This window comes from Rattus norvegicus, chromosome 1 (genome assembly GCF_021556685.1).
Source record: "Rattus norvegicus strain SHRSP/BbbUtx chromosome 1, alternate assembly SHRSP_T2T, whole genome shotgun sequence".
Classification (NCBI taxonomy): domain Eukaryota; kingdom Metazoa; phylum Chordata; class Mammalia; order Rodentia; family Muridae; genus Rattus; species Rattus norvegicus.
Window position 1 is genome coordinate 53,975,748 of NC_141534.1, and position 24,455 is coordinate 54,000,202.

At 44.9% G+C, this 24,455-nt stretch overlaps 1 protein-coding gene across 1 annotated transcript; it reads right to left on the reverse strand.

Annotated features, from left to right (window-relative positions):
- Nucleotides 1-274: 274 nt before the first annotated feature.
- Nucleotides 275-23,917, reverse strand: C1h6orf118 (similar to human chromosome 6 open reading frame 118). Its single transcript, NM_001044277.1, has 10 exons — nucleotides 23,872-23,917; nucleotides 19,207-19,913; nucleotides 18,331-18,453; nucleotides 16,874-16,933; nucleotides 15,062-15,186; nucleotides 11,112-11,170; nucleotides 10,366-10,547; nucleotides 3,141-3,194; nucleotides 2,579-2,640; nucleotides 275-593 (listed from the first exon to the last, which is right to left on the reverse strand). Exons 1-10 carry the CDS (start codon nucleotides 23,900-23,902, stop codon nucleotides 512-514), a joined length of 1,485 nt encoding a protein of 494 aa, NP_001037742.2. The 5' UTR covers nucleotides 23,903-23,917; the 3' UTR covers nucleotides 275-511.
- Between the last annotated feature and the right edge of the window lie 538 nt (nucleotides 23,918-24,455).

Consider the following 24,455-nt stretch of genomic DNA (forward strand, 5'->3'; position numbering starts at 1 on the left):
CATCATGCTCTCTGCTTCCTGGTCAGTGCTGATGTGAGCAATCTCCATCACCCATACCATGTGTGGCAAACAGTGCTGTCCCACCATGAGAGACTGAAACCCCCTGAACTCATGAGCCGAAACAAATCTTTCCTCCCTTCAGTTATTTCTGTCAGGTAACAATGCGGCCACAGCAGTAAGTAGGCAACTAGCTTGGTTGTGACATTTATTTTATTGAATGCATGTGTGGAAACATGCCAGCACATAAACAGAACTGATCTGTATCCCAGCAGGATTAAATTTTCATTTTTATTAAATATTCAAATGTTTCATCCAGTTGAAAGTTACTGAATAAAAGATGAACTAAGGACCGGTACGCACATATAAAGTCAAACGAATCACAATGGAGAACATGTCTGTCAACATACTGAGGACGGTGCACACCCCACACTGATGTAATCAGTGGGAAGGATGACAAGAAGAAACATCTCCATCACCCCATCTGGGTGGTGGGCTGGGAGGTAGAGACTTTCTATGTCATTTTTCCAAGCATTTCAGAGTCGTCCTCGACATCCCCAATATCTGAATGTTCCCTAATGAGATCCCACAGAATCCTTAAAACACACAAGAAAATAAGTGCAATAGATTAGAAGAAAGTTAAACATTGGGGAGAAAGAACAAGTCTAAGTAACCAGGAGGAAAGACTCCTCCAAGCAGACGAGGCTGGATCAACAACTGTTTTCAGCAGTTTCGTTATGAGAGCTTTGGCCTTGAATGCCACAGAGCTTCTCTAGTATTTGGGGTGGGGTGTCCCCTAAAGCACCTTCTGGGCTAATGATACTGTGCAGATGCATGCCTTCTAGCACAGCCAACTTGTCAGGGTGGAAAAGCAGATTCCCAGTGAGGTCTTTGCAACTGTATTATTTTCTTGCTGACTTCTGGCACCATAGGGAGCTGCATTCATTCATTCATAGTCCTCAACCACATGAGAGAGAAAGTGGGTCCCAGAAACTGTGGGTTGTGTTGTGACCTAATGCTAGCCAGTGAGATATGTGAGGAAGTCCCTGGAAAAGGCCACCTCTCTACATCAGGAGATTATATATATATATATATATATATATATATATATATATATATATATATTACATGTATATGTATACTATACATATACATGTATAACATATATGTATATGCAGATGTAGAAACACATACACACATATATATTACAGCATATATATGTTACACACACACACACACACACACATATATATATATATATAGAGAGAGAGAGAGAGAGAGAGAGAGAAGGTATAGATACATATGTGTGGGAGGTATGGGTATGTATACATGTATATATGCCTCAGAGAAGAATCTGTTAGCTATTTATGTGTTTCCCTGGACTGTGGATCTGATGCCTAAAATCAGTCTCGCTGAGAGACCCATGAGGAAGCCCACAGGCATAGATAGTTAGGGAGGCAGGATGATTTGACCATCCACTGATGGCCAGGGATAGTCTCCATGTTGATGCAAACATGCTTCCCAGATTTCAGCCAGTGTGTTTTTCTATTGCTCCATCTCCACAAAGTCATGAGATTTGAACTCAGTGCCAGCCTTCAGAGAGGCGACCACACAAAAGGAGGAGCATGTAACAGATTCTGCAAGCCAACCATTCCACTTTTGATTTTGTATTGCGTTTCGTTTTGTGTGTAGGTACGCACATGCCCAGACATGCACATGTGGGCCCGTGTGGAGGTAGAGGACAGCTTGCAGGAGTCAGGTGTGAATCGAGGATCAAATTCAGGTTAATTAACCTTCAGGATGAGCTCTTTACCTGCTGAGCCTCTCACCGGCCCTCGTTTACTTTTTAAATTCAAAGTCTAGATGTGCTCAGGACTTTTAAAGTTTGTATTATCATTAAAAGTCATGCAAGATGAGTGAAGACTGCCACCAAAAGCCATGTGCTGTTCCCACATTCCTGGTCCCTGCCCCTGAGAATTCAACCCAATCCTTAGCTTCTTCTAAGGAAACTATTCATTCATATACTGGTAGAGGAAGTGTATATGTTGGGGGTCAGGATCTTTAAGTGGTCACCTGCCAAGACAGTTCATGCATTGTTAAAATCAGCACTCACGAAGGCACATATGTCAAAGGGCTGCCAAGCCTCATCTGCTTTCAAGTGGATGGCATCACTCCAATAGCCTTCTAGCGCACTATCTGGAGTAGGGCCAGGAAGATCTCTCGGTGGGTAAAGCTCGTGCCATGCAAATGTAAGGACTAGAGTTCAGATCCCCAGATCCACAGAAATGGCAGGAGGCACAGAGGCAACTTGCCTCTAATCCCAGTCCTCAGAAGGTGAAGACAGGATCCTTGGGGCAGGTCGCCTGTGAGACTAATCAAGTCGGTCTTCTCTGGGTTCAAATGTGAGCCTGCCCCAATGCATAGGGCGGAGAGCAAACGGGGAAGACTCCTTGTTGCCCTGTGCCCTCTGCATTCACATTCACACCTGCACACGTGTGCCCTGGGTATGGGAAAACACAGATACACACACACACACACACACACACACACACACACTTTAAAACACAGTATCTATGCTTACTGTCTTTCCTCTTCGCTGATCTTATTCCTTTTTAGGAGCTGCTTCAAATGGCTTTCAATAACCTGCAGAGTGGAAAAATCCTTTGGTCATCATGATGTTGGTCATATACGGTAACAATGAGGTGCACCATTGACAACTCTAACAGGCATAACACACTGACCACACCGTGCACAGCTTGGAGGCACACAGCCCAGGTGTGCAGAGCTATGACATAAGTGGCAATTGCACGGGTCCTTACTGCTGGCTGCCTTCGTCATCATTCTGCGAGGTAAGGTGTGTGTGTGTGTGTGTGTGTGTGTGTGTGTGTGTGTGTGTGTGTGTAAGTTAGAGAAGCAATTATGAGTGGGGCACATACAGTACAGTTCGTTTTCCTTAATGCAATGCTTACAAGAGACCGGTCATGGGCTGAGGCATGCACAGACAGACAATCCTAACATTGGAGAAAGCTGTCGTTCAAGGAGAAAGCATGTGTGTTTGTGTGGCCGATGACACAGGCAGGCAGACGCTTTGGGAGACACTGGTACAGATGAACACAGGTTTGCATGTTAAAAAGATAACTTACTTTTATTTTCTTCTTTAAGATTCTGTTTGTTGTTTCCAACTTTACAGCTTCGTTCTGAAAGCAAATAGTTTTTTTTTTTTAAAAAGAAACTTAGAAAGAAATGGTTGAGACTTTTTCTCTGTGAAATTAAAATGGCATTATAAGACTGGTGTGGTTTTAATTTTAAGAGTGTTCAATACCACATCATTTTAAAAGAGATACTTACTCAGGGAAGCAAGTAGGTTAACTGCAGATCTTCACTTCTCCCTCAGTCCCTCCAAATCCAATCCCCCAGTATAGTTCCCAGCTTGGCCACAGACCACTTGAAGCAACCTCCCTTTACTCCACCTCCGTCTCCAGTTGGAGATGCTGCCTTCCAAATTTCCTTCCCCTAACCCATCACTTTATCCCAGCCCCCTATTCCAGCAGGCACATCCCTGGAACGATGGAGGCCTCATTCTCTTCCCTGTACCATATCACCTGCTGCAGCCTCCCCTTCCTCTCTGTCCCCATCTCCACCAGATCACACAGATCTCTTCAACATTCCTCCCCATGCATCCTGTTTCTCAGCCCCCAACCTGCCAGCCAAGTCAGAGAAGCCAGTAGGCCAGCTAAACAGGTAGGTGAGCTTCAGGTCCTCACTCTTCTTCCTTTCCTTCTTATCTAATGCCCAGTCTCATCCCCCAGCTCTGTAGAAGACTACCTGTTGTGGCTTCTCCTCATTTTCTGGCCTCATTCCCAGAGGACTAAGAAGATCCTGCCTTTCTTCCTGTGGATCCCCTCTGCCCTACCTCTGTTACTCTACACCCATTCCTAAATGTCAGCTCCCAATACCTAGAAAACACTTTTTACCCATGGCCATACGTATAGTATCCCGGAAGCATTCCCTACCATGCAACATACAGCCACCACACTCTCCTAAGGACCAGAGAGGGACACAGAAACCAAAGAACAAAACCCCTACTCAACAAAGATAAGACCACATATCAGCATCCAGAGTTAGTCTTCCCAAATCCAGATATCTAGGGGCCAGCATAGAAACACAAACAATAGAAATGCCCAGAACAATATGTCTCCACCAGAGCCCAACAACCCTACCACAGCAGGATCTCAGTGAATTGCAACTCAGCTGAAGCACAAGACAAACACCTTGAAATAGCCTTTATGGAAAAACAACAACAACAACAACAATGGAAGGAAATGAACAAAAGGTTAAAGGTTAAAAAGTAGAGATAGAATCAAGAAAGAAAACCCAAACTGAGAGGAATCTGGAAATGAAGGCACATTGCCCAATTAATTTTATAAAGTCACAGGTACACTGGAACTCCAACCATACAGAGAGCCAAAACAGAAAATTAGAGACCAATCTCCTTTATGAACAGAAATGTGAAATTTTTCAATCAAATACTTGCAAACAATAGAAGAATACATAAAAAGAGCATCCATGATCAAGTAGGCTTCATCCTAGAGACCTAGGGATGGTTCAATATGTGAAAAGCAACGGATCTAATCCACTGTATGAACACACTGAAAGAAAAATACCACACAATTATCTCATTAGATGCAAAAAAGGGCTCTGATAAAATTCAACATCCCTTCATGATACAAGTTCTGGAGAGATTAGGGATACGTGGAACATACCTCAACATAATAGAGGCAGTTTACACAATGCTCATAGCCAACACCTATTTAAATGGAGAGAAACTCAGAGCAGTGCCACTAAAACAGAAACAGAATAGGTTGTCCGCTCTCCATATACCTATTCAATGTAGCACTTGGAGGCTTAGCTAGAGTAACCGAGCACTGAGGAGATCAGGGAGAAGCAAGAGGAAAGGAATGAGTCAACGCATCTTTATTGACAGATCATATGATAACTTACCCTAAAAGTTCCATCAGGAAACTCCTAGAGCTGATAGACCCTTTCAGCGAAGTAGTTGGGTAGAAAAAAAAAATCAGTCCTATATACAAATGACTAATAGGCTTAGGAAGACGTCTGGGAAACAACACCTTTCACAATAGCCTCAAATAATATGAAATATTTTGGGGTAACTCTAACCAAACAAGTGAAAAGTTTAATGTTTGTTGTTGTATGATAAAATGTCAAATATTTGAAGAAGGGGATTGGAGAAGGTATCAGAAGATGGAAAGATCTCCCACATTCATGGATCAGTAGGATTAACATAGTAAAACTAGCCATCTTACCAAAAACGATCTAGAGATTCAATGCAATCCTCATCAAAATTTCAACACAATTATTCACAGATCTTGAAAGGATAATTCTCAGCTTCATATGGAAAAACAAAAAAGCCAGCATAGCCAGGACAATCCTAAACAATAAAAAGCAGGCAAACAAATAACAACAGAAACCTACTGGAGGTCTAACCATTCCTGATCTCGTGTTATACTACAAAACTATCGTAACAAAAACATCATGGTATTGGCATATAAGGAAACATGTTTATTAAGGGAATTGAGTTGAAGACCCAGACATAGACCCATGTACCTATGGACACCTGATATTTTTTATGACAACCCAAAAATACACACTGGAAAAAGAAAATAACTTCAACAAATGGTGCTGATCAAACCAGGTGGCTCCATGTAGAAGAATGCAAATAGATCTGTGTTTATCACCCTGTGTAAAACTCAACTGCAAATGGAGCAAAGACCTCAACATAGAACCAGATACACTGAACCTGGTAGAAGAGAAAGTGTAGAATAGCCTTAACACACAGGGGAACTTATTGGCACAGGGAAAGACTTTCTGAACAGAACATTGGCAGCAGAGACACTAAGATTAATGATTAATAAATGAGACCTCATGAAACTGACAAGCTGTTGTAAGGCATGTAGCACTGATATTCAGACAAAGCAGCACCATAGAATGGAAAAGATTTTATCACACACACACACACACACACACACACACACACACGTATATGTAAATGTATACATAAATGTATATGTAAATGTAAATGTGTATGTATATTATATGTATATGCATATGTATATGTATATTTATATGGTAGAGGGTTAATATCCAAAATACATAAAGAACTCAAAAAACTTGATATTAAAAAAAACAACCCATTTAAAACTGGTGTACAGATCTAAACAAATAACTGTCAAAAGGAGAAACTTAAATGGCTGCAAAATATTTAAAGAATGTTCAGGGCTGGAGAGATGGCTCAGCAGTTAAGAGCACTGGCTGCTTTTCCAGAGGTCCTGAGTTCAATTCCCAACAACCACATGGTGGCTCACAACCATCTGTAATGGGATCTGATGCCCTCTTCCGGTGTGTGTGAAGACAGATACAGTGTACTCATACATAAAATAAATAAATAAATTTAAAAAAAAGAAGTCTCTCTCTCTCTCTCTCTCTCTCTCTCTCTCTCTCTCTCTCTCCTCTCATATTTAAAAAAAAAAAAAGAATGTTCAACACCCGTAGCCATCAGGGTAATGCAAATCAAAACTACTTTGAGATTTCATCTTATAGCTGTCAGAGTGGCTAAGCTCAATTTTAAAAGCAAGCTCATGCGAGTGAGGTTGTGGAGGAAGAGGACTACTCATCCATTGCTAGTAGGGCTGCAATCTTGTACAGCCACTCTGGAAATCAGCATGGCGGTCCCTCAGGAAGATGGAAATCGATCTACCTCAAGATCTAACTATATCACTCTTGGGCATGTACCCAGAGGATGCTTTACCCTACCATGGAGACACTTGCTCAACCATGTTCATGTCTTTTAACAGAGGAATAGACAAGTAAAATGTGGTACATTTACACAATGGAGTAATATATATATGTATGTATTCATTCATGAAAAGTACAGGTAAATCAATAGAACTAGTAAAAAAGATCATCATGAATGAGGTAACCCAGACCGCAAAAGACAAATACGGTATGTACTCACTTATATGTGCGTACTAGCTGTTAAGACAATGATAACAAACTGACTAGCCATAGAACCACACAGATTAGGTTTGGAATAAGGGACTAAGAGGTACAGGGAGATCTCATTAGGGAAGAGAAGTAGGATGGACAGTTATGGCTGGTTGCAGGGGTAGAACAGGAAGATTAAGCGGAGACAGGGATAGAGAGGAAGGACAAGGGAGGGAGGATGGAGAGAGACAGCTAAAACTAGGGCCACGTGAGGGGCAGCATGGAAACCTAACACTGGAAGCTTCCTAAAATGTATGCATATATGAAAGAGATCTTAATGAAATTGACAGACAATGGGAGAGATGACACACCAGCTGGACATCTCTTGTCACCAAATGAAGTTTTCAGCATGGAAATAGATCCCATCTAATTGAGTTGTTGGCCAAAGGGGTCCCAATGGAAAAACAACTGAAGCTGTTGCCAAGACTAGAAGTCGTTCTCTACAACCTGATGGCAAGGCCTTATAACTACACAACAATTCATTGAACACAGAGAAGTTGAGCTGGTGCCTACACAGAACTTTCATAATTGCATGCTAGTAACTTTGGTACAAGGTACACTGAATGCTACCAAAGGAGAAACACAAGCACCAGCCCAACCACAAACCCTTGGATCTACAGTGCTATTCTTCCTGCAGTATGCTAAGGGAAATAATGCCATGTAGTTGGTGAACGTAACCAGCCGAATATCTAATTTGATTTAAGACCCACTCCAAGGATGAAACCCATACCTGACACTGCTTGGTGACTGAGAACCTGAGACTAGGTAGCCCAGGAACCTGTGGCAAAACCAAACACTACTGTTTATTTTTAAGATGACTCCTAACGGCATTCTGTTACACTCATAGATCAATGCCTTGTTAGGCCATCATTAGAGAGGCTTCCTCCTGCAACAAATGGGAACAAATGCAGAGACCCACAGAAAGGGAATCTGTGGAGAATGAGAGACCTTGGAATACTCAGCCCTAAATGGGGTGGGGGCATCTCCATTAAATCCCTCCCCTCGGGGCTCAGGGAACCATGAGGTAAAAATATAAGAGGTAAAAATGGAGGACACTGAGAAGACAAGACCCTCTAAGTCAACATGACCAGCACACCTATGAACTCACAGGGATGAGGCAAGCCAGTACGGGGCCTGCACAGGTCTGCACCGCTTGAGATTCTAGAACAGATGTGGGAGTGGGCACATGCCACCGATCCCTAACACGGAAGCCAGCTCCAATTGACAACCATTTGCAAAGGAAAATTTAGTTTCCTTCAGGAGAGTTTCAATGGGGAAACAAATCACTCTTAAGGGTAAGCTGCACACCCACAGATAGGTGGCCAAGAGAAAATGAATTCAACGGCATCTTGGAGGTCCCTTGTCTCATAATGTCCTATGGGGGCTCTTTTTTTCTTTTCTCTAATTTTAATTTTTATTTTATCTCATATATATATATATATACACACACACATATATATTTCTTCTTGTTCTCCCTCCTCCTCCTCCTCTTCTTCCTCTTCTTCCTCTTCTTCCTCTTCTTCCTCTTCTTCCTCTTCTTCCTCCTCCTCCTCCTCCTCCTCTTCTTCTTCTTCTTCTTCCTCTTCTTCTTCTTCTTCTTCTTCTTCTTCTTCTTCTTCTTCTTCTTCTTCTTCTTCTTCTTCTTCTTCTTCTTCTTCCTCTTCTTCTTCTTCTTCTTCTTCTTTTCTTTTTAGCCTACAGGTTCTTTATGTACACATTATGGCTTTCAGTTGAGTGTTTCTATGATTCCTGGGTGTGTGAATGAGTGGGTCTCTTCTTGTGCCTTCTCTAGGCCCTTTTCCCTCTCTTTGTTTGTTTTTTCCAGTTGTACTGTGTTGGATTTTGTTTTGTTTTTTTTCTTATTATATGTTATTTCATTATTATCTCATAGTGATGTTTGTTTCTTAGTGAGAGACAAAAAGGAAGTGTATCCAGATGGGGATACAGTGAGGAGCAGAGGGAGGGGAAACCATAATCAGGATGTATTATATGAGAAAAAAATCTATTTCAATAAAAAGAAAAATAAAATGGATATTTAAACCATTAGACATGAGGCACAGTAAATAGGAAAGAGCCTTGAGTCAAACCCTGTAGACACTGAATTACAGAGGAATCCTCAGTGACCTGCAGTTAGAGGGAAAGTGAAATATAAATGTGGAAGCCAGGAGGGGGTCATACTGTTAATCTGGTTCTTGGGAAGCTGAGACTCGGAGTTCACAGTTGTCCTTAGCTATATAGTGACTTTGAGGTCATGTGGGTTATATGAGACCTGTCTCAAAATGACCAGAGAGTTCACATATATGTCACTTTATTTACTTTGCTTTATCATGCTTCGCAAATTTTGCCTCTTACTCTTAGAAACTGGAGGTCTGTGTTGAGCATGTCCAGCAGTTCTATACCATTGAGCATGTAATTTTCTGCCATAGAGTATAGCCATAATTTTACATGCACTGAGAAATTGCATAACTCTTGGAGCCCACTCATTGTGGTATTTGCTTTACTGTGGTGTCTAGAAACCAGTCCACAGCAGCACCAAGGTATGCTTGCATTGAGAAATACTAAATGCAGCCACAGCAGCAATAACAGGGTATTAAGCATGATCTGGTTAAAAGCATTGGAGCTGGAGAGACAGCTTGGCAGATAAGCGCACTTCCTGATCTTCTAGAAGCCCAGACTTCCCAGCACCCATGGCAGGCAGCTCACAAACACCTATTTCAGCTCCAGGGAATACAAGACCCTTTTCTGGCCTGCCTTTGTAAGCACCAGTACACATGGCACACACACACACACACACACACACACACACACACACACACACACACAGAGAGAGAGAGAGAGAGAGAGAGAGAGAGAGAGAGAGAGAGAGAGAGATCCACAAAACAAATAAGTGTAACCAAGAGAGTTGAAAAATGCCAAGGGCACATAAGCTACACTGAGCAGTTACAGGAATGGTGGGCTAATAAGAACCTACAGTCCTATCCATGGTTTAGACAATTTTGTCCTTCTCTGCACCTAATAATTCTTGTTCTGTGTTAAAAAAAAAAAACAAAAAACAAAACAAACAAAAAAAACACAGCACCACTAAAATCCACAGGACTAGCAACAGGAGGTCCTGTTAGGTCACACTCCACAGGGCTCTGTGTCTCCATGTTCCAAAGCTCATGTTCCTGCCGCCTCTGTTCTTGTCTCAGTCAGACCTCCATTGCTCTACATAGGCACTTACCTTTTGAAGTGAGAGCCTATTTTGAACTAAGCTTCGTGGGGTTTTAAGCAAGACAGACATGTTTATGTAGATAATTTGCATACCTCCATGCTTTTAATGCCGTTTTCAGTGATATCCGTCACTCTTGTGTGCACCAGAGTTTCTTTGATCTGTTTCTCAAGCGCTTTAATCTCATCCCATTTTTCAAAGATCTCACATCTCCTCTTCTCCACCCTTTCGATCAGAGTGAGTTGTTTCTCGTCCTGTATTTTCCTACGAGAGAATTCTGGAAATAGTTTGGAAAGCAGTTACTGTGTGCGTTTAGTGTTTCAGCTCTCATTAAGAATGGCGTGTGTAGTGTCATACATGTTACATACAACTGTAGTGTGATTATGTATATATAACATATACAGCTATATAACATATAGCTTAGTGCAACCTAAACATTAATAAAAAATGATGTTCCAGAGAAATAGGGTATCCTTTTCTTGATGTATTCATAAGTCTGTAAGTATCCTGATGCCTACTTTTGCAGAAACTGGGCTAGATGGGGAGGCTGGTTGTGAATGATGACCAGAATCTCTTCCGGTTGCTTTCTAACAGTGCATACTAGCAAGAAACTTCATGAAAATGATGGCGCGGCGGGGGGCGGGGGTAGTTGTCCTGGGGAGACTCACGTGAACACGAAGGGTTGGTTCAGGTTGAAGGAGAATCTGCCAAAGCCTGAGGAGCTTGAGGTGGGAGCGTGAACAGGAATTAGGAAGGTGCATGGCATGGGGAGCAGAGGAAGGTGTATCAAGACACCCAGAGAAGACACAAGAAGGGCAGCAGGCAGCTGGGAAGTGCTCACCTGCCTTCTCCTTAGCAGACTGGAGCAATAAGCTCTCGGCCTCCAGCTCATTTCTGAGTCTTAAAAATCAATAGAAAAATGATCATGAAACAGCAACTCCGCTTAGGCCTTGTTGATTCTGTCCATTTTATAGCATGAATTCTCTCTCTCTCTCTCTCTCTCTCTCTCTCTCTCTCTCTGTATGTGTGTGTGTGTACTTATGTGTGTAGTTATGTATGTTTGTGTATTATGTGTGCATGTGTATATGTGTGTATCTTTATGTGTGTATGTCTGTGTGTATGTGTATGTATATATGTGTATGTGTATATGTGTGTATGTGTATGCATGTATATGTTTATGTGTGTGCATTTGTGTGTATATGTGTATATGTTTGTGTATGTATGTGCATGTGCATATAGGGTGTGTATGTGTGTATATGTGTGCATGTGTATATATATGTGTGTATATGTGTGTACATGTGTGTGTGTGTGTGTGTGTGTGTGTGTATACACTTGTGTATTCCATTTCAAAGATGCCAATAACACACATACCCTGGAGGGCAGAGGTTGATTTCAAGTATTTTCCTTAATCTCTCTCCACCTTATACTTTGAGGCAGGGTCTCTCACTTGAGTCCTGAGCTTGCTATTCAGCCAGTCTTGCTAACCAGCCTCATCGGGGGATCCTGTTTCCACTTCAGACATCTATTTACAGGGGAACCACCACATCTAACCTGGATTACATGGGTGCTGGGGATCTATGCTGTCATCCTTAGACTTTTGTAAGACATGTTCTCCCTAAGGGGTCACCCTCCAGCCGCAGCACCACAGTCTTTTAACTCACTGAGACATGCACACTGATTGTCAAACTTTCCAACGCAAAATGCACTCTAAAGATGGCTATAAGGAGCCCAATCCAGTCCAGTCACCAAGGAAAGACACCCTCTCACTAAGATTGCATATAGACCATTAAAGTTCATTAATTAAACACAAATGAAGGATTAACAAGATGGCTCAGTGGCTAAAGATGCTTAACCACCCAAGTTCAATCCACATGGTAAAGGGGGAGACCTGACACCCATAAACTGTCCTCTGACCTCCATACATACACTGTGTCACATACACACCCACACACATGCACATAGAAAGAAAGGAGGGAGGTGGGAAGAGGAGGGAGGGGGAAGGAAAATGGAGAGATGGCTTGGTGGCTGAAGTGCTTGCTGTGCAGCCAGGAGGACTCGAGTGTGATCCCCAACGTCCCTGTGGAAAGCACACACCTGCAATCCTCACACTTGGAGGAGGAAACAAGAAGACCCCAGGACTCAGTGGTTAATCAGTCCAGCCAACTGGTAAGCTCCAGATTCAGTGAGAAACTGTCTCAAAAATAGGGGAAAAAGTGACAGAAGATACCCAGTATTTATTTCTTGCCTCCGTATAGGCAGGCACATTAACTGTCATCCACACTCACATGTAAATCTGCACACCTACAGCACACATATAATGAAGGCAAAAAAAAAAAAAACCTTACAGTTTTCAGTCTGAGACCAACCACAAATCAAGGGACCCTAGAACTGGTGTGGGGGTGCCTGCAGCAGTGCCCCCTCTGCGCCTTTGCAGACATCCCAAAGAGAGAATTTACAAAGGCTACCATGTCCGACTGAAAGTAAGTTACAAGAAATAGAGAAAAAAAAGATCAAATGAGTCCTGAAGGCTCGCTGCATTTTTTCTCAGTATCAAAGCCAGCAGGACTGAATATCTTATGCCCCCTTTATTTCAGAAGGATTCTGGCAGGTGCTGCGTGTACCCAGGGGATTGCTCTGCTCTGTCTGAAGATGACAGCACAGATGGCTGAAAGCCACGCATCTGCACAGTGGGTAATAGTTTAATACTTCCACACATTCTAGACTGGGGTCTTAGTGGGTTGAACGGACACCGCGGTATGTAAATTTGGAGGGTGTAGTCTTCTGAGGTCTTCTGCATGGCCTGCTCTTACACATTACGTATTCTTTATTCTGTTGTTCAGTGTTTCCTCTTTCAAAACCTCAGCTCTATGTGGTTGTATTTTGCTTGCTTATCTGTCGTCTCTACCAGCTTTCAGTCTCCTCTCAGTTCTGCCCCCATGGTTGCTGTGTCTGCTCTTGGCCTGCTATGGATACCTTGTATTCTCGCCCAAAACGATTCTTGATCTCACCATGCTTCAGCTCCCATCTGTGGTCTATTTCTTACTCTGTTAGCTACTTCCTTTGTTAGTTGTGTCACATCTTATTTGGTTGTTGTCTTGATTTCTGTGCTTAAGCTTTTACCCTTCTGCCTTGTGGTTGTTTTCATGTCCTGAGATGTTCTTCTGAGAACATCTAGTTGATACCTATTCCCTTGAAATTATTATCAACATGACCAGATCATCACCACTACCATTATCCTCCTCACCACCACCACCATCATCACCATCATCATCCTCACAACTACCATCATCATCACCATCATTACCATCACCACCACGACCATCATCATCACCACCACCATCATCACCATTATCATTACCATCATCGCTAAGCTCCTCTTCCTCCTCATTGTCACCACCACCACCATCATCACCATCACTATTATTCTCCCCTTCCTCCCCCTCCTCCTCAACACCACCATAATCATTGACGCCACCACGGCCAAGTCTCTATGCTCCATTCGTCAGGTGCACTGTGTTCCTGTGCTTGGTGGAGTTTTCCTCCTCCTTCCCAAGTGACTTCATTCAGTTCTTAGCCTTCTCCTGGCTCCACCCCTATCTTGCTCTCTGAAGCAGCAGATGGGTGGTGGAGATTGGCGATGTTTCTATTTTCAGTTTCTAACTTTGGATGCTTTGGCAGTGAAATCTTAAATTTCTTGAATGTGAGTCTGACTTACACAACAGCCTTGAGGTAGAATCGTTGAATCACCAGCTCTCTGCTCTTACCGTCTCCTCCTTACCCTACAGCCTTCTGGAACGATCTCACAGGAAACAGCTAAAAACATGAACCTGCAGAGTACTCTGCAGTGACTCATTGGTCATTGTGATTTCCTGAGCATGGCCGATATGCTTAGAGGCTACCCTAGAGCTCCAGCCAGACACATGCTGCATGACGCTCTGGGGCAGACCCTGCCCATTCGTTCCCCACATCTCTCTCTTCCTCCTAGCCAAGTATACATAGTTTGTAATGTTCTGATCCTCCCATTGTCCCCAGGGGATGTTGCCTTCTCTGGGATTCATACATAACGAATGTCCATCTTATGACCTTTCTGTTACTTCTCTCTGTCTGACCTGACCACACCCTTGGACCTAAGTCCTCTAGCCAGAACCTCTAAGAGAATGAAATGGACACTTCAGACAAGAGCAGCACAAATACTGAGAGAGGGACACATGGCTACAAGGGGGACACTTGGCCTAAGCCTGAGGAAGTGTCACCTACAAGGTTCAATGTGACCATCTATAACCAATCCTTCAGGTTCATGGTGGCCACTCTTTGAGAGAACTTTAGTGCAAACTAAAGCGAATGGTGATGCTTTCTCCCTTTGGTTCCACACTGATAACAGGCTCACATTTTTGCTTCTTAGAACAGTTTTTGTTGGGTCAGTTTAGAATTGCTCTAGTCTTTTATACGTTAGTAACTTCACTCTGTATAACTGCGCAGAGCTGTTACAGAATGTTCTAGGTTAGAATCAGAAGGCTGTCTCCAGTCCTGCCACTCTCTGTCCCATCAGAAAGTCCTCATGGCGGATCCTTCAGAGACCTCCAAGAGTTTGCCATCAGGGCAGTCTACTTGGTCCACCGTAGTCATATGCAGCTGCTTACAGAAGAGCTCAGGTTAATGGGAAGACATTGGTGCAGTTAGCACACCACATAAGCCAATGCAGGAAAAGTGTGGATACTGCTCAGTCAGAGTCTTAAGGTTGTGTGGTGTATCAACTGAAACTTTACCAGAATCCTATGGCTGGGGCCTTACCTGTCATTGTGCTCCAGAGCTGCCAGGGCAGCATGCTGGAGCTTCCTCAGACGCTCCTTGGCTTGAGCAATGTCGCTGCTGTGCACAGGGCTCTTCTCCAACCCCTTGACTTCAGCCAGGAGCCGCTACCGGAAACAAAGCACACAAAGGATAAGGTGGTCAAGTAGGACGACCTGGCCGGGATGTTATTTACATATGGCTCAGGTGTTCTGGGGTAAATTGTGAATTCTGACTAAATTGGTGCATTGGGAGGGCTGGAGGGAAGCAAGAATAATGGCAAAGTTCCAAGTAAAATAATTTCCACAATAGCTTAAGACTTTCATTTTTCTGAGAATTCTTAAGAATAACACGGGTTTCACGGTTTCTTTGTAGAGTTGGGTTGAGGAAACACAGTGGGTAAAGGGCTGTGTGCATCATTATTAATTATTTCAAATGTGTGAGAGATGATCCTAATCACCAGTCTTTATGTGGACATAAAGACATGAGGGGCTCATGCTGGATAACACCAGCTCAGGCTGGTGGCCTCTGCCTCAGTAAGTGATCCTCTGGGCTTCGGGAATAGGAAGAGGAGCTCTGGACGCCTGCCAGCTCCCCCATTTTGATGCTTGATTGAGGTGTAGAGATGAATTTTCCTTTTCTGCTCCACCGCAAAGTAAGGAGCACTGAATCTGTGACTTCAGGCGCTGCTCAGTCCTCTGAGTGAGGGGCCGCTTTTACTATTTAGCATCTGTCCATCTATCCGTCTGTTTACTTACTTATCATCTATTGATCCACCCATCAATCCACTATTTATTTATCTATTTATTTAATGTTTATGTATAGGGGAATGTTGCCTGCATATATGTCAGTGCACCACATGCATGTGCAGTGTCTGTGAATGTCAGAAGAGGGTATCAGGTCCCCTGGAACTGGCATTACAGATGGTTGTGAGCCACCAATGAGGATGCTGGGAACTGAACCTGAGTCCTCTGTAAGAGCAGCCAATGCCTTAATTGCTGCGCTACCTCTCCATGTTTATTGTCTTATAACATGGAAAGTCTCAGAAGACAGGATGCAATGCCCATGTGGTTTTTTCATCAAAATGCAATTTAGAACTGAATTTATGTGCTACGGTTTGGTGGTTGTTGTTGGTTTATATTTTGTTGTTGCTGTTGTTGTTGGGGGGTTGTTTTTTTGTCATATAAAGTAAGAAATTATACCCTCTACTCAGAAGATAGAGGTACTAATCTCAAGGTATCAGGTTCTTGGAGCTTTTGGAGCTCTCTGTCATGCCCATGGGACATTCCCTACGAGAACACTGCATGCTGACCCATTGACCCATTGACCCATTGACCCATTGACCCACTGACCCGCTGACCCACACTTTTCCACTGAGACTGATGCTAAAGCTATCATCAGTTACATGAGGAGCCAGCGATCTGTACTGTGGCTCTGGGGCACCTGCTGTCACCATCTACCCAATCTAAGTGACAAGATGCTATTTTCTGGTAATCACTGTAGAACCATTTATGTTTCTGGACATGTGTAGTGGCAATGGTTAGGAGTGACACAGTGCTGTTTTAATGTTCAGGCCAGATCCTTACCCAGAGTACTTTAGCTTGATATGAGAATCATTCCTTTAAGAAAAGAAAAGAAGAGAAGAAAAAAGAAAAGAAAAAGAAAAGAAAAGAAAAGAAGAGAAGAGAAGGGAAAAGAAACACCAGCCACTTTGCCTGACAGAGAAACAAATGGAGCTTCCTGGGTTGAGAGTCTCCTGAGGTACAAATCCATGAACATGCAGGTTCTCTTCAGGTCCTTCCTGATGATTATTACCTGATACTGTGCAGTGGGCTGTGAATCCAGGAGAGCTGCCATGTAGAGTTCATATTCATCCTGAGTAAATACACATACAAAATACACGACAATGTCACCCAGGCTCATGTATGGGAGTGGGATACATGAAAACAGATACTCATGTGCATGGGCAGCCATATGTGTATGCAGGGGCCAGAGGCTGACATCACGTGTCTTCTTCTGTCACTCCCCACCACACGTCTGCTCACAGGCCGCCTAGACTTGCTGGCCAGCAAGCCGGGCTCCCCCTGTGTCTCTGCCTTGTCCCAGTACTATGCTTACAGTGTTACCACAATACCCGGCTTCTTTACGGGAGCTGGAGGTTGAGAATCTGAGACTTGTGCTTACTCACTGAGCACTTTATGCACTGAGCCATCTCCCTAGGCCCAAGGATGATCTTTTTTTTTACATGACTAAATCACATAGGCATTAAAGATGTCTGTTAACTTCAAACACTAACCCTAACTCTGTATATGAACTGTTTCTGCAATATGCTCGAACATATATGCACAAACTTACAAAACTGAGTTGTTGTTGAATCCTAACTTGACTACCAGCTACTGATCAGTTCAAGCTCCTATTGTAAAAATCCTTGACAGGTATCCAACAGTTCCCCTGCCGTGTGCAGTTCTGAGACCTGCTGCTGCTGAGATGGCCAGGGTCCTGGGAGCTAAGCAGCACACAGCCCTCATTACCCATCTCTTGTCGTTGGGGAAATCAGACCACAGTATAGGTTTTGGGGTGGTTTAGATAAGAATTGTTGCCCACAGGCTCCTGTATTTGAACACGTATGGAGTCTTTAGTTGGTCATGCCTTACAGGAGGAAGTGAGCCAGTGAAGGCGGGCTTTGAGCATGTATAGCTCGGCCCTACTTCCTGTTATTGCTCTTCTTCCTGTGCATGGGTTAAACTTTGATCAACCAGCTTCCTGCTTCTGCTGCTATGTCTCCCCTGCCTGTTGCTACAGCTCCCGCCACGATGGTCTTTATCCTTCCGGAACCATAAACTAAAATAAACACTTCTATCCGTATCTTGCTTTTAGGTTGGGTGTTTTATCATGGCGACAGAAAATTAACTGATACAGGCTTTGAACAACTTCACTTTCAAACTGGATTCCACACGTTCTGGACTCGTGGCTGGGAAGCTCTGGTGGGAAATCATGGGGGCCGAGCAGCAAGTTAACTCAGTGCTCACTTCACGCAGTTCACATGACTGACAAGGCAGTGAGTGGATCCCCATGAGTCTCTCTGACTGACGCCTTCCTCTGTGGAATGGCGAATGTAATTTCTGTGAGGCACAAGCTGCTGCTGCTGATGGTGGTGTGTGTGTGTGTTGGGGGGTGCCTGTGCATGTGCACGTGCATGCAGCTGTGCGTGCACGGCTTCATGCTTGCCATGGACAGTTCTCGACCATCCTGTAGAAAATGTGTGTAATTACCTTAACCTCTTTCAGGAGATCCCCGAAGATCAAAGAGCTGTTGCAAATATCCTCAAAGATTTCCCCAAAGACCTGCAACCTGTTGAACTGCTGGGGGTTGCAGGTGCATATCTTCTGGAGCTCCTAGAGGGAAGACGGAGAGTCAGTTCCTGGAATCGGCTTCTCTTGGAACACTCTGTCCCTCTGAGAAATCAATTGGAAAAGGCCACCCAGGCACTGGGCTCTGCAGAGAGGCTGGCAAATCTGGGGGCCTCTGATTCCCTTCCAATGGCTGCTAAGAGCCAGGTCACTGTGTGTGTTTGCTTCGGTCCCATTTTCTTTATCCAGCCCTGCTTGCTGCGCTCAGAGGCTCGTTCTCTACCCCTCCCCCACACTGCCCTGACACACACCCTCAAGACCCTTCCCTTTCCCACAGTGTACTTAGGTCCAAAACCTGGGTTCTGGCTCTCTGACCCGTACATGGCTCTTTTTCTCTCCTCTACCAAACTCTTCCCAAAGTGTGCTGCCCTAGTCAGTAAGGTTCCCTTTCAGTCACTTCACTCATCACAGCCCCCACCTATCATTTCTAACCCAACAGCCTCTGCGCCATCTCTTGCCCAGTTTCTTCTCTCCCATCTTCTATAAGAGGTAAAGGAGACATTCTTCTGGAGTCCAGACACAATAATCCCATAGCTGCCCCATCAGTCACGGAGTACTGCTGGCCATGAATTCAGCACCAGTTTACCCCTGTCAGATGTCACCTTATTGACCATGCTGGGTGTTAAAAGCACCGGCAGCTTTGTTGCATTCTGCCTGGACACCTGACTGAGGTACCTCAGGATGAGTCAGGGCCCGTGAGCCCCATGTTGACAGCATCACAGATTCCCTTCTCCTTACCTCCTTCAGTCTGTTCTCGTGGTTCACAGCCACCTTACTGCCTGTAAAGTCATACTTCAGGAGATCATCTTTTACCAGCACTTCTTTTTGGAAACTCAGGAACTTCTTGTATCTGTCCGATTTTGTTATACCAGCTAGGTAGGAGTTGACGTACTGATACACGTCCCTGCCTGGGGCGGACCTGGAGCACTGGCGGCTGGATACCGCCTCTGGGTATCTGAGTACTTTCACTTCGGGCAGCCTGAGCTCTTCCTTCATGTGTGTTTCCCGAGAAAACACGTGTCTTTCCTGTAGTTCCTCTTCCCCGTCTTTCTGTGGAATCGTGGAGGAGTCCCCTTCGAGGGCAAGGGAGGACTGCACCTGCGGGTTCAGGTACCTGAACAGCGGCGTATTCCGAATGTCATTGGGATGCAGGGCTGTGTTCACTGTAAAGCGGACCCAAGCGTCCTTCATCTCTGCTACATGCTTGTTTCTGGAGACAGAGACCGGGGGTGCGGAAGTGGTGGGTTTCTCCCATGACCTGTTTGCATTGCGCCAGTGCTGGAAAATGATCTCTGGTGGCTTGTAGAGCGTCTTGGGGTTCAGGTGTCCTGATGTGTACACATAGATGTCCTTCCTGTGGTCCCTCTGGATTTGGGACAGGAGTTTCCTCAAGTTGCATAGAGTCTTAACACCCGGTGTCTCACAATGCTTCCACTTTAGGTAAACTGCTCGGGAGAGGGCAAAAATACAACCGTGAGGCTCCTGCAACCACGGAAAGGCAGTGCTGTTGCATGCCTGTCATAGAAAAGGGGGGTCTGCAAAGAGGGTAAGAAAATAGCACCCGGTGTTGTTCTTATAAGTCCAAGACACCTGTGACTGCCTCAGGTGTAGGGGAGTAGAGAGACACCCCAGGTTCTCTTATAAGCATAAAACTCACAACCCTGCAAGACCAATGTGCTGGATAATCTAAATTTGTCAATGGGACACAACATTCAATTGCCTGTGAAGGGACTCTCAGGCAGGGATGGCCCATGTCAGGTCAGCCTTAAGGGGACATCTGTGCAGGGTTGTTTTCATGCACCCTAAGGCATCATTTTCTGCCACAAATACAGAGTCCACAGATATCTATAACACCAGAGGCATAACTTCTGAGAGGGTCCTGGGGTTTATAAACAAATAAACCCCTTCTGAAAGATTGGCGCCTCACTTGCCCCACAGCCACGGAGACTCAGGCTCCAGGTGGTAGGCCAGGCTTGCCTGAGTTTTGAGGAGCAGCTTAAATCTAAGCTCTCAGGATGTCCCTATAGAGCCATCATTTGTCATAGCTGGAAGTCCTCAGGATGAGCCCATCTGTAAGTGCACAACCATCTAGAGGAGGGATGCTGGGATGCTTATGAGACCCTTCCAGGCCTACCCTTAATGTGGCAGAGCTGATGGCTAAGTACAGCTCTTCACCAGCTGTTGGACTAATCTTATGGTATGGTCACGTGAGCTCAGGGAGACAGGATGAATGGGGACTTTCAGAACCTATGCAGTTCTACAACATGTGCCCAGTCCTGGTCTAAAAACATCGTCTGGAGAGTCAGGACACACCCTGGGATGAACAGGAGGCCAGCAGTAACTTCCTACTAGTTCACAGTAGCCACAGAGTGTGCCAGCCAGGTCCACAGAGCTCTAAGCTTCAAGTACTCTGTTCTGGCATTGCAAGACCAGAACCCAGGATTAGAAGCCTCAGGGAATCTCTCTCAGATTTACGCTCATTGTCAGAATCCCCATCTTGCTGCAGCAGGGCTGAGCCTCCCTCTGACATCCCATGGCTGGCCAGGTAGCTCTCCCCTCATTTTATCTGACTTGGAGCCCTACATCTCTGAGGAGTGATGACTTCCCACCCTTTGATTCTAGTCAGCAGGCTCCTATGAGGCTAGGTTGTCTTGGGCCCATGGGACAGGGACATCACCAAAGCCCCTCCATCTTGTCTTTGTCCCTGGGAGTGATGCCTGGGGTCACACCAGGCGCTGAATAAGCTCTGACCATCTCGGGATTTTGTCCCTTTAGGGATGCAGTCAAACCTAGCTCCAGTCAGCCTTAGGTCACGTGAGTGACCGTGGCTGGATGGTGAAGCAAAAACTTCGGGGAATGGAATTTTTAAGACTCCCCCCACTGATCAGCTTAGCACTTCAAAGAAGCGCCCTTGTCAATTGATAAAATATCAATGTGACTCTTATCAAAACTGATAGTCCTGCATTTCATCCAACACATGAACAGCAAAAGCAGGGAAAATGAGTGCCACCAACTGTGGGAAGCCTCATGCTGCTTCAGTGAGGCTTTTCTATTAGCACAGAGGCTTTCCACCTCCCTAACCCCGAGACCCTTTAATACAGTTCCTCACGCTCTGATGACCCCCAAACGTAAATGTATTTAGTGGCTGCTTCATAACTGTAACATTGCGACTGTTATGAATGGAATGGAAATATCTAATATGCAGGAGATCTGATAGGACACCTCTGCGCAAGGATCGCTCAGCCACCGAAGGCGGAAACCCACGGGTTGAGAAGCACTGGCTTCGCCGGGGTTTTCCACAACTTGCATGAGAGTTGGCAAAGTCAGATCCCATTCTCTCATCCTCTCTGCCAGGTTCGTACACTACCTGCCACAGGCTCTGTTCCAACTGTGCGTAGTCAGACCCTAGCGGTCTGCGCCTCTCACTGTGTCTGCCCAACTCCCAAAGACAAGGAAGCTTGTCAGGGACAGTTCCCTCACAAATGACCTGAAAACAAATCGGCTTTGAGGAAAAGCAAGATTTTTTTTAAAAAAAAGACTGTTGATGAGGAAAGCATAGCTTCAGGGTTGATGAACAAAATGTGTATTAAATTAAATACCTGAAATATTTTATCATTTATTACTTATATATCATTTATTACTTTGTTTTTATCGTTTGATATGGTATTTTTTAGACATGTATCTTTTGGGGATGCAAACAGCCACCTTTAACCTGGAGATCAGTTTGGACCCAATTTCTCAACCCAACCAGCCTCCGATTTTATTTCTGTTTCCATGAGCAGCATTCCGGCGAGCCCGTGGAGCAAGAATGAGAAAGCACTTGGGACACGGTGAAAGATCTGTGCTCCGTGGTCACCAAGGGAGTGGAAAATTGCAGCGAACGTGTAGAACAAAATAAAGACACAAAGTGGAGGCCCTTCTCCCTGTCCTAACATCAAGGCAGCGCGGGCAGCTGAAGTGAGTGCGTGGGTGTAAACAGCAAAGCCCTGGGATCAGGTGACCTACACGGAATCAGGAGCATGTGCACCTGTGATGCGGTCAGCTCTCTCTGGTTCACTCCAGGGCCCCTCGCTGCTCACAAAGCAGAGTGGGTCTTCCCACCTCGGCCCATTTAAGAAAACCCCTCAGGGTATGACCACAGGGCACCCTCATCTAGATAATTTCTTCGGAGAGTTCCTTCTTGGATTCTATTTTGTGTCAGGTTGATAATCAAAGATAACTCTCACCTTGGTGTCTGTATTCTAGGATGTTATAGGAGGGATACCTCCTTCCAAGGTACTGACCAACACACAGATGCTCACCATACATGCAAAAACTAGACCAGCCACAGAAGGGTCATAAAAATGCAGGCTCCAGAAGGCTCAGCAGATCCTAGTCTCCAGTGTACCTCAGCAGACATGAGCCAAGAGACCATATCTCCCAGCATATGTCCTGCCAATGCCCTGACTCTGATCCTAGTGGGTGTTGTGTGTCCAGCACGCTGGCCGACCTGGCTAAGCACAACTGAGGCTGTACCAGTTAGCCTTGTCACTCTCAAGGGACATCTGCAGTGGAGCCAGCATCCCCTCAGTGGGTGTGGACACAGACACGGGGGTTGGTCGTGCACTGGGACATCAGACTTGCAACCTGCTTGGTGCCACTACCTCTAGCAATGGTCCCTAAGTGATCTCTGCCACTGGATGGTGGTGGCGTCACTCAGAGGTGGACTGTTAGGTTGTTAGGCTTATTTCACATGAGTTATCCCCCACACACACTTCTTATGATGTACGGACAATAAACTATGTATTCGAAACAGACACCTGTCTGCTTGCCTCTCTGACCTGTAAGTCACATTTCAAGAGAGTGGTGTGGTACAGGAAGTTTCGCAAAGCTCTCAGCTTTAAAGCAGAAAGCACTGAACTAGTATAGTGAGCTCCTTCATCTCTTTCCCTCCAAGGTACTTACCAACACACACATCCTATAACACAGACACTGAGGTGGTAGTTATTTTTTATTATCAGCCTGACAAAATAGAATCTAGGAAATAACTCTCAAAAGTAGTAGTTTAGATGAAGTTTTCCTGTGGCCATGCCCTGAGGGGTTTTCTTAAATGGGCTGAGGAGGTGAAAACCCTCTCTGTTTTGTGAGCAGCAGGGCCCTGGAGTAAAAGGAAAGTGAGCGGAGTGGAGTACTGGTGCGCATGCGTTCTTTGCTCTGTTTCTGGTTGTAGACAGAGGTAGCCAACTTCCTTAAGCTTCTGAAGGGTCTAAGAGTCTCTGGGTCCAAGCAAACCCTCCTGATCCTGGAGCTGACCTTCCGCCACCAGAAAGGTTTTTATTTTCAAAGCCGCTTCTGAGAAACCAGCTTTCCCAGTCAAACATCAACTGGGCCAGACAAATACTAAAATCGAGGCAGACCACTTACAATCAGGTTCCAGATCCTTTGCCATCGCCATCACCCATCTGATCGCTAGCTGCCAACGGAAGCTGCAGTTGCCTCGGAAACAGTAAACATTCCTAGCCCCGCCCCCACGGTGTAACTCCGGGACCGGGCCACAAGGTGGCAGAATAACAGAATAGCCAGGAGTAGGCCCACCTCTCCTCCGCTAAGCCTGGGAACTCTGGAGGGATGCTCGCTGGCTTTACTTTGCAAAACAAAACTAGGCAGACTCATTACAGAGCGCGTGGAACAAAAGATAACTCACCCTTGCGGTGTCCCCAGTGAATGCTGCAGTCCTTGGTTCTAGCCCAGAGCACAGAGGACGCTAAAGAAGAGGGTTGTAGTTAAGGAACACGCGATAGGGCCAGCAACTGAGATCCTAGAGTTCAGGCAGGAAGGGAAAAACTCTGATTTGCACAAGGCATGTGCTAGTAAAAGCGGCACTTCCCCCACCTCTGAAAAGTGTTAATCTTTTTTATTTCTACAGTCAAAACAGAATTCTTCCAAGTCATGACTTAATGTCGATGCAATCGTTCTAGTCCAGGGTCGAATATGTGTCGGTCCTTAAG

Bases quoted from the DNA above. Each gene is read 5' to 3' on its own strand.
- C1h6orf118 (NM_001044277.1), bottom strand. From the start codon at position 23,902: ATGGCGATGGCAAAGGATCTGGAACCTGATT. The intron at 11,171-15,061 runs GTAAGGCCCCAG...TTGATTTTTAAG, and splicing joins GCTCTGGAGCACAATGACAG to ACTCAGAAATGAGCTGGAGG. The intron at 3,195-10,365 runs GTATGCAAATTA...ATTTGCTTTCAG, and splicing joins ACGGCATTAAAAGCATGGAG to AACGAAGCTGTAAAGTTGGA.